At 43.5% G+C, this 15000-nt stretch overlaps 1 protein-coding gene across 1 annotated transcript in view; it reads left to right on the forward strand.

The window, feature by feature from the left end:
- The window catches only part of LOC101845077 (protein ELYS), a gene marked incomplete at its 5' end in the record, with an annotated part of 121831 nt that overhangs the window by 59943 nt on the left and 46888 nt on the right, over positions 1-15000 (forward strand). The window contains 4 exon segments of the mRNA XM_013080061.2: positions 2438-2585; positions 5521-5686; positions 7846-7920; positions 8053-8181. Of these exon segments, the coding sequence (XP_012935515.1) occupies positions 2438-2585; positions 5521-5686; positions 7846-7920; positions 8053-8181 (518 nt within the window).

Raw genomic sequence — 15000 nt, forward strand, 5'->3', positions numbered from 1 at the left:
GATGTCTTTTGAAGCTATCAAGTGCTCTTATTTGTCTTAGTTTCATGGGTAAACTGTTCCACACAAATGGACCAAGATATGAGAAAAATCTCTCTCCATATGATTTGTATGATTTTGCAGGTGTCACAAGTAGGGTGTTATCGTTTGATGATCTTAGGTTTCTCTCACACACACACACACACACTCTCTTTCTTTCTCTCCCACGTACAACTTACATGCACACACACATGCACACCTCACACCGACTTGCTTATCACACACTAGAGTTGGGTCGGGCTCGATAAATCAGCGTCTGTGAGTAACGAACTACTTGCTGGCTCTACCCGCAAATGAGCGGACGGGTAACGAGCCGTCCGCTTGTGAAGAGCAGTTCGCTACTTGCTACACATCGGACAAAGACAACAGTTTGTTTAGGGAGCGAGCGGCCGTGCGGGCGGACGGACAGACCGAGAGACTCCATGCATTCGATCAGGCGGACGGACGGACGGACGGACGGGGAGCGACTCCTTCCATTGCATACTTAGTCTACTTGCACCCGCTCCCGAAAAAAATCACCCTCCTGCCCCACATTATAGCTAGGCGCACATGGCGGAAATTTCTCTACCTTCCCCACCCCAAAAAGGCCTTTGGGAATTTTTAAACTTCACCTTCGCGATAATTACAACATATACAGTGAGACCCTCTCTGGTGAGACCCCACACGAGGTGAAAGGTTACACACATAGTACTACGTCACCAGCTTCTCTCACTCCCAGTGGCACCGCTAGTGGTTTGAAACACTAGACCTAATTAACAAACAATAGGCCTAACCGCGCGCAGAGTAACTCGTCTGCTAGAGTTCGTCCATTCGCCCGCCTGCTCAGTGAATAAAATTGTGTAGCGGACCCCTAAAAACGAACTGACTTGAGGCTTGAGGTCCGCAGTCGGCTCACTAAGAGAGTAAAATTGTGGGGCGGACCCAAAAAATTAACTGTCATGAGGTTCGCAGTCCGCTCGCTCTGACTGAGTCCGCGAGTAACAAACCCGTCCGTCCGCTCGCCCCAACTCTATCACACGTGCATGCTTTTATACACAGACTTAGATCTATGTCTCAGTTTGTGGCACTTTCCATTTCTTTGTCGAGTTGTGTTTGTATTCCGGCCTGAATTTCCGGTTATAGCGTCTAGAGTAGGGCCCAGTAGGCTAGAGCTGGGCCGATATCATGATTTACTCCGTACTGGCACCATTTCGTATTCAAAATTCTGTATTTTTGCAAGAAATTGCGAAAATTGCGAAAAATTGCGGGTTTATTGTGAAACTCGACGAAATATGCGGCCGCAGCAATTTTCTGGGGGCCAAATAAGGTTATATGAGTGCGCGGGACATACCAAACATTTTCAGTTGGTAGGAAATTTAGAATTTTGCCCGGGTGGCGGCCGAAGCCTATCTTATTGATTTTAGACCTCCAAGGGGTCTTTAACGTGTGCAACTTGCACACGGGACCTCCGAGATTTTCCCCCCTTGTCCGAGAAGACTAGGTGTTGATCTTTCCTACTAGAAGACCAGGGGTGTGGCTGAAAGACAACGGTAAGAAGGAGCCAAGGAGTAGCAGTAGAAAGGCTGCAGAAAGAGTCAGGAGCCCAGAGGAGGGGGCAAAGAAGGTGAGGGGGTGGGAACAGAAAGTGGAGATGAAAGCAGACGACAGAACATTGCTAGAGAGCAGGAAAGGAGGTGAAAGGAGACAATTTTAGAGAAGAAAATTTTTCTGTCGTTTACATTGTGTCACGATGTGGTGGAATCAGGCGCTTGTCAATTTTTGGGCATGTGGAGTTATTGGTATCATCTTAAAGCTTGTTCAGTTGTCTTGCTATCAGTGAAAAAAATACTGATCTATCTTGAATAGAAGTCAAAATATTTTAGTCTGAAGAAGGTGGGGTCGCTTGGTTTCAAAGGTATAATAAGCGAAAAAATGGCCACCAAAGTTTTGGTTATTTCCATAGCTTGATAGTCCATGGAAACTGAAAACTTACATTTTTTGTGCTCGTAATCAATGTTTTTCTGTAATATTCACCCAGAAATGGGTTCTTAATTGGACAACAATGGTGTGAAGCAAAAAGAAACAAAAATTAAATAAAAAGTGCCAAACTGCCAGAAAAATGCCAGTTTCTTAAATTTCATAATTTTGACAAGTGCCTGATTTCTTCACGCTGCTTCACATATTCTATTCACAGCAATAATTATGTAACCGTTATCATATTTATGCACTTTTGACTACATCTCTTCTGTCCAATGAAAGGTGTGTGGTTAGAAGGTGCCACTTGTAGTTCCTCCTTATTTTCTTTCACACTGCTGCTTCTGTCTGTTTGACCCTTTCAGTGGGCTATAGAGCAAACAGCCAACCATTATTTTGTCTGTGTGTTTCTCTTTACTCAAAAATGCCCGATGAAACTATGTTCTAGTTGGAGACAAGTGTTGTGGCACAAGAGCAGGCAGCCAGCAGGAATCGACTGATGCAAGCCTACCTTTACGCACTACCGGATATCACCAGAAAACTCTTAATGGAGAAGCACATTTCTTCAGCAGCCAAGGCTCCGAGACGACTTGAAGGTAGCCTTTTTTCTTTATGAATTAAGATGAAGATAAGTATATGTGTTTCGACGAGGTGGAATCAGTTGCTCGTCAATTTTTGGGCATGTGGAGTTCTTGATATCATCTTAAAGCTTGTTCATATTTGTGACTTGGGATGAAAAAAATTACCCGCCTATCTTGAATAGAAGTCGAGATATTTATGTTTGAAGGAGGTGGGGGTCGCCTGGTTTCAGAGGTAAAATTAGCGAGAAAATGCCTTTAATCAACGGTTTTCAGAAAAATCAACAGAGAAATGTGGTTTTAAATGGATATGAAAGGTGTTCAGCCAAAGAAAGAAAATTGGAAAAAAATTGTCAAACGGCCAGAAAAATGCAGTTTTCTTTTATTTCATTATTTTGACGAGCGCCTGATTTCACCACGATGTCTCACATATGTTGTTTAAGACTCCAGAAATTATCAGTGTGCTGTTATGAGCATTTGCTACACAAAGTATGCATGTATATATATCATCTTTCTTTTTGTCTTGTCTTTCTTTACCTCCCTTCCTCCCTCCTTTGTCTCTCTTTGACAGGTTGACGCTGACTTCCTTGTGCTGCCAAAACCGTAGAATTAATGAACAAATTGAAGAAACAAAACCACCATCCATGCTTTAAAAAAATGTCTGTTCTGGTTCTACTTTTACAGACAAAATGAAATACAATTGAACACGTTCCAACCGCCACCTTACCTAGACACTAAACTGTGCAAACAACCACTTCCCACTTCCCACTTCCCACCATGCACTTAAAAAAAAATATTACAATGACATTGACCAAGACATCCACCTGTTTAGGACAACCACTTTTCTCCTCAACGATGGGTGGCTGCCGTCTTGGACAATTTTGACTTTTTAGATATTGTCAGTTTCACAAAAGCTTTCTTTTTTAAGGTGTACTCTTCTTCTTCTTCTCGATTGCATCACACTTGAAGTCCGGTATCTGTCATAAATTGGGCCGTCCTGCTCAGTTCATCTGGCGGCCCGTATAGCTTCTCTTGTAGTGTCAGTGGGGTTGGCCACGTTTCCTGTCTCAGGGCCCTGTGTGTCTTGCAGTGCTGAAGGATGTGTTCAACAGTTTGGTCCGCCTCTCCACACTGGCATTTTGGTGATTGTACTAGTTTAAAACATTTGTACATATGTTGTCTCAGTCTTGTGTGTTGTGTCCTTAGTCTGAAGATAATCACTTGTTCTTGGCGGGACAGCTCATGGTAGTTAGCTGGTGTCTGAGGTGCTTTAAATAGTGTATTTATAATAGTTTTTATTTCTGTGTAGTTAACGCTGTTGTCTGGTTGCTCTTTTTGTGCTCCTAGTTTGGCCATCCTGTCTGCCTGCCTGCTCATTTCCCAAGACACCACAGTGTGATCCTCAGACATGGGATGTCCTCAATTTCTTTTCGTAGCCTTGGTAGTTTGCCGGAAGTGATTGCCTGCAGTACTGACATGGCATCTGTTAGGAATACTACTTGGCTTTGGGGGTCTACCACATTCTTGATGATGTTTGCTGCATGTACTAGAGCCTCCGTCTCTGCCCTGTAGTTTGTACAATGTCGCCCTGTTGGGACTGCCTCTGCTTGTCGTCGTCCATTTGGGAACTGTACGTACACTCCGGCTCCTCCTCTTTTCACAGCATCAGTGGCAAATCCGTCTGTATAAATCCTTATCCATGCTTCTCGTGGGTATTTTTTTTCAAGCATTGACAGGGTGAGGGACTTCTTGCTCAAGTCACTGTGGTCATCTTTTGTGGTGAACATAGGAATGGACGTATGTATAGATATGTTTGTGTTTTTCTTTTCCCATGATGGTGCCTCTGGGGTATGGTTCAGCATGTTCACTGTGGCTGGTAGATGGTCCTGTAGGGATCTTTGGATTTTTCTGCTTTCTTTGATGAAGTTGGATCTTTTGAGTCTTGCGGTGTTTGATCTCGCTGTTCTCGTGTGCAGTATATGATCCTCCATAGCTGTGGCCTTGGTGTACTGTATGAGGGCTTTGCATTCCCATCTCCTCTGCAGGGCCACTATAGATGTTGTTTGTTCCATCTTTTCTATAGGCGTTGACCTCATTGCTCCAGTGATTATTCGGAGAGCCTGGTTTTGCACTTTTTCCAGAGTGTATTTGTGAGTCTGTGCTGCAGTCATCCATGCACTGGATCCGTACTCGAGATGGGGCCTGATTGCGCCCAGATAGACCTGTCTAAGTGTTTTCTCATTTGCTCCCCACTGAGTCCCTGCTAGTTTTCTCATGATGTTAAGTTTCTTCCTGGCTTTATTTTCTGCATTCTGAATGTGTTGTTTCCATGTGAGACGCTTGTCAAAGATTATTCCAAGATACTTCTGTTGATTCTCAAACTTTAGGGGGGTTTTATCTAATGTGAGGTGTTTTGGCTCAGCCTGGCTGAGAGTGAAGAGTGTAGCAGAAGACTTTTCTTTGTTTACGGTTACACACCAGGTTTTTGTCCATGTAGTGAGTTTGTCTAATGCTAGTTGCATGCGATATGTGGCTGTAGTGACGAATTCCTCAGAGCACCAAAGAACCAGGTCGTCTGCATACAATGCGGCATGCATTCCTTTGGGCAGTTCATTCATCAGGTCATTGATGAAGAGGATAAAGAGCAAAGGTGACATGACTCCACCTTGGGGTACTCCTTGTCGCAGCAGCATTTTCCGTCCTTGATATCCATCCACCAGCACACGTGCTCTTCTGTTGTGTAGATAGGATTTGGTCCATAGGTACATGTTGCCTTGGATACCACTTCTTAAGGTGTACTGTTTACGCTTTGAATAAAATGTGATGTGAGAGTTTGATACAACCTATTTACACCACGTTCATTGCCATATTAATTTAATTATGAAACACCTAGAATGCTGACCTGTCGTAAGTTTGTCTTTTCATAAGATGTTTGAAATGTTTTTTTCTTCAGTTTCTAAGCCCAAGCCACTGTCCACCGTGGTACGTAATGCTGATCGCAACGCTATGGCCAGGTCCAATTTTGTCTTAGCAGTGATGGAGAGAGTAAGGGAAGTGGAACAGAGCTTTGCTGCAGAGCTTGATGGAGAGGAGGGTGAGATAACGAGGAAGGACCTCAGGTATGTATGTGTCAGCTGACGTTTGAGTGAGACAGCAGATGGCGACTGTCTAGAGAATTGTTATATTTTAATATTGAAATCCGATGTGATGATCCAAAGTCTGTTGTGATGTTGCATAGGAGATATATATATACAAATAGGGAATGATAGCAGATAGGATATTGAAACTTCTTTTTTGTTGGACCTGTTAACCCTCATCCTGCGGGAGCCGGGTTTATGTCGCTCGATATGCCTATTTCGGCACTTCGCCTACGTTCTGGTCCCGAATCAGTGTAGCCCCTGGCTCAGTGCATGCGCAGCGCGCATCATCTTACATGTCTTTCGGGTCCCGAGTCGAATCCCCATTCACGCAGGTCAAGTGTGTGTGCGTCAGTCTGCTTGAGTTTGTGTGCGTTTGTGGCCTTCTTCTAGAACCGCCTGAGTTGGTTCGTAATCGAGGCATACGTCTCATTCAAAACATGCCAAGTTGGTAGCTCTAGATGTTCGTCCAATGAAATTATAGAAGAAATTGACCCACTTAGACATGAGGAGCTCGAAAGGATAGTCAGGAAACAAGACTTCCATTTTTCTATACAAAATCTTTCAAATGAGCTTGATTTTGTATGATATGATACTACCTGATAAAAAATAAACTTGTTTAATAGTTTTGAATATCGTTGTGCAGGTACAAAGAACAATTTGAGAGCAAAACTTTCGGAAATTGACCAAAATTATCCCCTTTCGAACCTCAGTTCATTCATAACAACAAGAGCGTCTAGAATGGTTATTCGAATGGGCATAACTACCCGTAATGTCTTATCAGCTACTGAGAGGGGGTTATTCAATGTGTTTGTAACACTTTATAAATAGAAAGTTATGAAAGGCATCATAGGTTAACACACTCCCGCGGTATTCATGGCGAAAACACACGTTTCCAACAGTACACAATGAGTGACCCAGGTGGCCTGCGTGGCACGTCCGACGTAATCGGTTGCTGATAAGATTCGCATCTCGGCACAGACGCAGGACAAGAGTTAAAGTTCTAAATGATAAGTGAATTAGGAGAGCAAAGCAAGCCTGAGGCTCCATTTGTCAGTCAAATAGTTTGACACTAAAATATTCATTATTAAAATGGGCCACCCATCATTATGACTTTGGCGGAATCGTCCCGATTTCTATTCAATTTTATGAAAATGCGATCATAATACCCCTGACTCTAATTTTGAAAATTTAGGCTATCCCAACTCACTGCCAACCTTCCTTGTGTTAAAGTGGAGAAAAACTACCAGACCTAGACAGTCTACATCACTATGTCACGTGGAGGTGTCTAACTTTAGCATTCTCTTTGCCGTGAGCCCTTGTAGTTGCTATGTGCCACTTTGCCCTTAGAAAAACAATAGACTTTAGAAGTACGGAATCCAGGAGTAAGTTAAACATTTGGTTGACATGGTGTTAGCAAATTCCTGTCTTTTTGTGCTGTGTATGATAGCCAAGGTCGGTGAGATGTTTGAAAATAAAAAAGTATTGTTTGAAACGTAATACAACAGCCCCCTTTTCTGCCCCCTATTTTAGAATTCGACCTGTGATGTGCCTGTCGGGGCCGTGTTTTTCATCATGCCTGTGTTTGCATTACTTTTATACTTGCTTGACTACAGCCCCTGTCCTTGACAACTCGGAGAAGAAGACGATTCATGACCATATTGCGAATTTTTAAGCTATAGTTCTAATTTTTTAAATTTGCTGATTACAAAAACATATGCTGGTGGGTGGGCAGCTAGGTAAAAAACAACAACAAACAAATGGGATATCAGTTGAAGAACCCCAGTTGTTTTTTGTTTTTTTTTGGGGGGGGGGGGGGTGATTTGGGGGACAAAATGACTTGAATATGTTCATTTCATTTGTGTTGACAACCAACGTGTATTTGGTAAATAGGTCACATATTTTGCCACGGCCATTCTCATAACACATCTCATTGCCTTGTTACAGAAAATTTACTGAGATTGATTTTCAATATTAGAGAACTATGGTTGTATGTATTTTGTTCTAAAATAATATCGTCTTTGGGGAAAAATAATTAAAATACAACAGAAATCTTCATTTTCCTCTCTTACAAAACTTAATATTGATATTAATGTGAAAGTAACTTTAATAACATTTTTGACTTCATTTTCTTTTGCCAGAGGGGAGCTGTCTATGAGTCCTGAAGTTCCATTCCTGAAAACCCCAAAGACACTGAGACCTGGAGGAGAAGAGCAGTAAGTTGTTGCAATCACTTTTAAACTTGTCTGTCTGATCTCGGCTGTATGTTCTTTTAAAAGCAGTATGCGTAGAGTAACTTCATGTTATTGTATTTGCTGAGGATAAATGTTTTTGTCTCTGCCTGTCAGGTTTGCGGAGAAAGTTGTGTACCCAGAACTGAAGAATTCCCTTATGGCCAATGACCCTCTGTCTGCTGCCAGGAGGAAGATTCTGTCCAAGTCCTTCACAGCCGACTTCACAGAACACACAGAGACCAAGTAAGTGTAGTATTAGAAGCAAGTAAGTGTGGTTTTACAAGAGTAAAAAGAATCCCAGATCGCTTGTCTTAGTTCCCGGTTCCAAACTTCTGTCGAATTTGTCTAAGATAGCAACACATTGTGGAGAACAGTGACAGCCTCGCACACCACTGATCAAAATGAAGAAATTAGACCATTCCCATTTTATGTCCCAACTAGAGGTGGTTGCAAGCCTGGGACCGTCGTAGAGCCCTTTAAAATATTAGACTGGTAAACTTCGATTAACAAATGGGAGGTACCAGAAACTCGCCTTCATGACGTCCTGGTCAGCATTTCGTTCAGGCCAACAATATCAACAGGTGAATGGATTATGACAGCATGTCCACAGCATCAGGGGCTGATTATACAGTGGCGTCCAAAAGAAACTTGAAAATGTATTCATGCAATAGTTGTGTTGAAGCCTTGCACTGTCCTCTCACGCATGTTTAAAGCTAAATAAATTCTGCATCATCAGACATTGATTTTTCATCTACTGTAAGAGTCGCCTGGAATATGGTCACTCAAAATTAATCCCAAAAAACTTAGCTCGGCAAAATTTGCTAAATCAAAGATAGTGTGTTTGCGGTTGTATTGGAGTGCATTAACATATATGCAGTACATGTTCATTCCACCTTTGTTAATGCTCTCCAATACAAGTGCAAACACAATTTTTCATATGCTACTCTGCAGTAAGCCTTCTAGTCTTTGGCACTTATGTGACCTAATTGTGTTGCAAGTGCCTTAAAACTTGTACTAAAACCAAACTAAAGTATGTATTTCTATGACATGTTCCAAACTATGTCTTTCTACTCTACTTGTATTTTTTCCCTATTTCAAACTAACTGCACACGCTGAAATGGACCATTTGTGTGTGTGTGTGCCTGTGAAAATCAGGTGGATATCGCTGATCGGCGAATCGAGCAAAAGCTGAAAAACCATTAAAAACTATTTTTAAAAAATCATTTTGTATTTTAATTAATTATTTTTTACATTATCAATTAACCCTTAACTCTTTCTGTACGAGTGGGATTCCACAATTTTATGCACCCGATTTGAGGCGGCAAAGGGGTGTTATCTTAAAACTGCTCTAATCCGGTCAATATTAATGGATTTGTTTGTGTTAGCACTCAAACTATTTGTTATTGGACATAGAATCACAATATGAGTGGTTAGTAGATTTAGCACAGAGTAGGCAATAGAGGTAAACAATAGTTAAAAGTGAAAAAAATACAGTGCTTACCCTCTTCCGTATTTTTACAGAAATTCATACTTTTTGCCAGTTCCGCACCTGTTCCTCCATCATTATCAACTCCCTCCGTTAAAAAACTGAGACAACGTTGGACTGCCGAAATTCCGTAGCAAAAGATCCGCACTCGCCTTGGTATCGTCTTGTATAAGTAACGGATATTTACAGTAATTCTCTTGGCAATAAGTTAATGTTATGGAAACCTGCTGGATTGTGCATTTTGTGTAATCGGCCATTATTCTGCTATGCCCGTGCGTTCATTGCGGGTTGGTCGACAGTACATTTTTACCTGCAGATTGATCATAATCTGGCATACTTTTTGTGCCTATTTCCTCCTTTCTATCATTCTCTCATTCCTTCTGTTTATCTTTGGATTGTTGCCGCGGCTGAAAATCTGCGCGTTGATCAAGTAAATTGACTTGTGAGCTTAGACAGATAATTACTGTCCGAAAAAACTTTTTTGGTGCAAATTTGTCTAGATCTAGAGAAATTATCACTGCGAAGGTTCTATGGCACGAGAACGCGGGAAGGGCCGGGATGATAGAAATTTATGCTAAAACTACTAAAGACAAGAATAATTCGAAGTGGTGTTCCGAGGTTGTTACATGCGACATTCAGACGTGAAAATTGAGGAAAATTGGGGTATACGCTGGGTAACTGTATTGTGAAAGTACATATCTATTCATTATACCCTGGTGTGCCTTCTATCAATGGTGCGATGACAAATTAATTGAATTATAATAGCAGTGGAAGGGGGACCTGGTTTAAACATAGCCAGCAATGGAAAGATATGTAGGTGAAGAAATCAAACTAGACAAAATGTTGGTTAAAAAATAAATGTTATGGGTTGTAGGCAATCTCTTCGAACAGACTCCCTAATGCCATTTTCAGCCCTTTAAAAGCACTAAATTTCAATTTTAAATCCAATCAAAGTTTATCCATTTAGGAAGGTCCAGGTCAAATTTCAACTGTATAGCGGCAAAACTTCATTTCACAAGCAAATGAAAATCGTCATGAAAACGGATGAAAATTTCTCTTCAAACTTCACGTCCCTAACAAGTGTCACTGCGAACACGTGGCACCACATCATCCACTTGTGCCAGGCACAGTGTTGCATAGGAGTCCCCACTTCCAGCATAAATCGGGATGATGTTGCGTGTTCGTACACACAAGGTCGCACCTTAGCCTGAGCATCTTTTATGGTGGAGTGCTCCAGCTCTCAGCACATATGGGCAACAATGTCTGCCAATCAATTCACAGAGAACATGTGGTCTGACCTCCAAAAATGCGTGGCAAAGTGTTCACAATTGGCACTGTAGACAACATAGATCACAACAATAGTGCAACAACATCAAAAGACTTCTTCAATAGTGTCGCTATCTCCCACCCTCATACATCTTTCATATATTGGTGAAGGAGTAAATCAGAGCATCGTCGTTGCTGGAGAATCTTGGGATGCACAGTCCAAGACTGTCTCCCCTTTGCTGCCCTATTATACTGATGTACCCCCAGTCACTAGCAGCATCAAGACGTCGCCTGTCCCAGCTGCTGAAATTGCATCATTGACCAGAGGAGACTTCAAACAGCAGACTGATGAAGAGTACCATTCGGCATTGGTTAGGCAATGAAAAACACATCCTGGGAGACAACACTGGTACAGTGGAGAATGAAAACACATCTTGGGCAGCTTTTCATGCCAGCCGACAGCCACCAGACGCTAGAGGAATCTGCCCCACGTCGCTGCTTCCACTCTTCATGGAAAGTGCCCACACTGGCAATGATCAGGCATTCAATGGATGTTGTGAAGAAAGCCATAGAACACCTGAATCATGGACAGACACCAGTTGTCACCTTGGATCAGCCACTGTTTGCTTTGGCCAAGCAGATACAGTGGAAGTGGCCAGAGAGTTATGGTGAAGATCATATCGTGGTGACGTTTGGTGGTCTTCACATAGAGATGGCAGCACTGAAAACACTGGGGGACTGGCTGCAAGGGAGTGGTTGGGTGACAAGCACTTGTGCAAGCCGAGATTGCGACAGCAAGGACAGCAGACTCATTCCGGGGGCTCTCATGGCCTAGAGGTTAAGGTGTTGGCCTCTCATTCAAAGGTCCCGGGTTCGAATCCGGGTAGCGACCGAAAAATTTTCTTCTCTAAAATTGTCTCCTTTCACCTCCTTTCCTGCTCTCTAGCAATGTTCTGTCGTCTGCTTTCAATTCCACTTTCTGCCCCCACCCCCGCACCTCCTTTACCCCCTCCTCTGGGCTCCTGACTCTTTCTGCAGCCTTTCTACTGCTACTCCTTGGCTCCTCCTTACTGCTGTCTTTCTGCCACACCCCTGATCTTCTGGTGGGAAAGATCTACACCTAGCCTTCTCGGACAAGGGCGAAAAAACTCGGAGGGCCCGTGTGCAAGTTGCGCACGTTAAAGATCCCTTGGTGGTCTAAAATCGATAAGAGTAGGCTTCGGCCGCCACCCGGGCAAAATTCAAAATTTCCTACCAACTGAAAATATTATGTGTGTCCCGCGCGCTCATACGACCTATGCAGTTGCGAGCGCTGTAAAACACTTTACAAAAACAAACAGACTCATTCCTGCAAGCATCTCATGCCTTGCGCACAAGAAGAGCACATCAAATGACTGCAGCAGCACTGTACATCCTGCAACACCATGCCTACAACCACTACTGTCTGGGAGAAACCAGGGATGCAGAGGACCTTCCCACGTTTGAAGACTGGTGACCCCAGAGATGAGACATCTCCCTCTTTCGCTAATGGGCAACTGTTCTTGAACTGGTGTATATGTGTTCTCTCAGGCAGGGGTCATTGATGATGTACCTCGATGCTCTGATAGAGCTGGTCACCTGGTTCCACACACTAGATCATACTTACTATGCTAGGTGGATGCCAGTGCACCTGAAGGACATGGCTGAACTCACTACCAAACACCCAGACGTAGCAAGGAAATTCAGTGAAGGCCATTTCATAGTTGAGAAAACACAGAGGGTGTTCTCTTCAATCTCGATTGACCAGGCACATAAGCAGAGTAATGCCTTCATCAAAGGAGACAGTGGCGCAGCTGGGCTCACTGACAACCCTAGTGCCCTTCGTTGCTGAGTGGTTGCGAGACCAGAAATTGCTAGGGTGATCGAAGAATACCAGGATGGGAACCAATTCTGGAGACGGCTAACAGCAGACACACATCATCATGATCAGACGCCAAGTGTACGGGCCTCTTTTGTGAAAAGATGTTCGCTCTCTCGTCGGTGTCATAGAGGAGATGGGCTATCCGTTCGAGGAGGAGAGTCAGGGTTTAGTCATACGGGACACAAAGGACATCGCAGGTTCTGCTGCCATGGAGACCGTGATGAATGCCAAGAGGATTGGCCAAGAGCAGTTTGAGGCTTTCACCAGAGAATGTCTGTTGGATAGAACAAAGGCAGTGGATGACCCCATTCCTCATAACAAGCTGAAGATTTTTAGCACTTCCACTCCAAGAAACAAGAGCAAAGGTTAGTGACCGCTCGCCTCTGTCAAGAATGACCGTGAACTCGTCGCACGCCTGTACACTGGCTGCCAGATGAGGGATGGAAACCTTTAGGAGTTCTTTCGTCACGGGAACCAGGCATGTCCTCCCTCTCTGTCTGCTGGTGGAAACCTCTTCACTTGTACCAAGAATGATCTCATCACATGCCTGGAAGAAGTCTCAGACGCCAAGACAGACTCCTGTCACTACTTTGATGGAGCAGCCATCGTCCAGATGCTGAAGCTGGCTTCATTACTGACCTTTGAAGAGTATACTCATCAGATCTTCATCCCATATGGCAAAAAGACTGGGTGGGCAGTTTGGACGGTACTGCCAGAACTCACTGAGGCGCTGCTGCTGGTGTTCTCCGCACCACGTGACATACCAAACAATGCAATGTCTATCATCGAGAGGTTCATGATCCTGTTGTATGATCGAACCAGCAAATGCACAGACATTGACATGGCCTGGAGGAAACTCTTCGCAAGGAAGAACGATGTGCAGCTGATCCCTCCAACGAAGGCAGCTTTAGAGGAACATGTCAAGAGGGGAGTGTATCAAGGTGGACATATGTGGGGTCAGATACTTTTGCCAGCATCAGAGCTCCCTCCAGCAACCAATTGGGGTTGGTCAATGACTGGAGGACAGTACACACCATACTGGACCAGGCTACCTGAGCATTGAATAGGTTTCTTTCAAGTGTGTGAGGTGCTGCAAATGCAAGAAGGCTGCCCTTCAGTGCACAGCCCTCTGTGTGCGTGAAGAGGACTACACAGGATGATGAGTCCACAACATACATGTACGAGGGGCAAACCAAAAGTTTTTTACCTGAACATGAAGGAATAAAGGTAGAAAGCTGAAATTTAGTACTAAGCTTAGTCCTTCTTTATGTAGTTGCCTCCCAGAGTTATACATGTTTTAGCAATGCCCACCGAGCACATTTTGTTCTGCCGATTTTTGGACCCCGCCACGGGGGTGTTTCGTGGGACGCACTAGCGCAAAGGTTGTTGTCTTCAACTCACTCTCACGCCGCTTCTTGTGAATGGATATGAATGAAACTTGGCAGCCAATCAGAAAAGAGGTCAATCTCGTAGTATGCAGTTTGACAACATTGTACCCATCCAAGAAGCAGTCGAAAACGTTTGCGAAAGTGGTTGATGTGGTGCGCTTTGCAGATTTTTCGGAACTGTGATTTGTCAAACTGATTGATACGTTGTACACCATTCTTCTTTATTCCCTTAAAATTTCATGCCTCTGTGTTCAGCGGTTTTTGCGTAATCTTTAAAAATGTGGGAGTGACTAAGGGAAAAAGCGACATTGCCATTTGCACATGCTGGGTGAACGACCGGCGGCTGGGAAATTTCCACTGAGTGACGTCATCAGCCATCGGTCGCCTCGGGCGCTACAAACGAGGCCCCGCTTATGTGAACCGGAAAGGGGGGGAAGGATACTTGAAAACTAAACGGGGGCCTTGATAACTTGCATTTGTGTTACATTTTAGTCACAATACAATTGATGTAGTCATTTTTATTTGCTTGATTGCATGAAAGAAGAATAGAAACGGAAAAGCAAACATCTTGAGATGTGGTATGGCATCGTGTTTGCGTTATGAAAGCCTATTCCCCCCTCTTGGGAAAGCACACACTTGGACTCGTCCTGTGTGCTCTGTTTGGAAAAGTGAGGCATTAAGATTGTTATTAAAGAGTATGGTACTTATTTAGTCCAGTCTGGGAAGATAGTCTCGTTTATTCATTGTTATCGTTCACGCGTGAGTGTGCGCGCATGCATGTGTGAGTGTGTGCCTGAGAGAGAGAGAAGAGGGGGGGGGGGGGGGTGTAAATATGTTACATATTTATAGTATGAGTTGTAGACTACACATGCGAAATATTCCCGTGACTTATAAACTATACTATCTGAACGCATCTTAATCTACCACACAATAGGACACTGTCCAACACTGGATATACACAGAGACGTTCTTATTTTCTATTACAAAGTGTGCATGCTTTTACTAGTAGAGAACTGGATTTA

The sequence above is a fragment of the Aplysia californica genome, unplaced genomic scaffold (assembly GCF_000002075.1).
Source record: "Aplysia californica isolate F4 #8 unplaced genomic scaffold, AplCal3.0 scaffold00073, whole genome shotgun sequence".
Lineage (NCBI taxonomy): Eukaryota > Metazoa > Mollusca > Gastropoda > Aplysiida > Aplysiidae > Aplysia > Aplysia californica.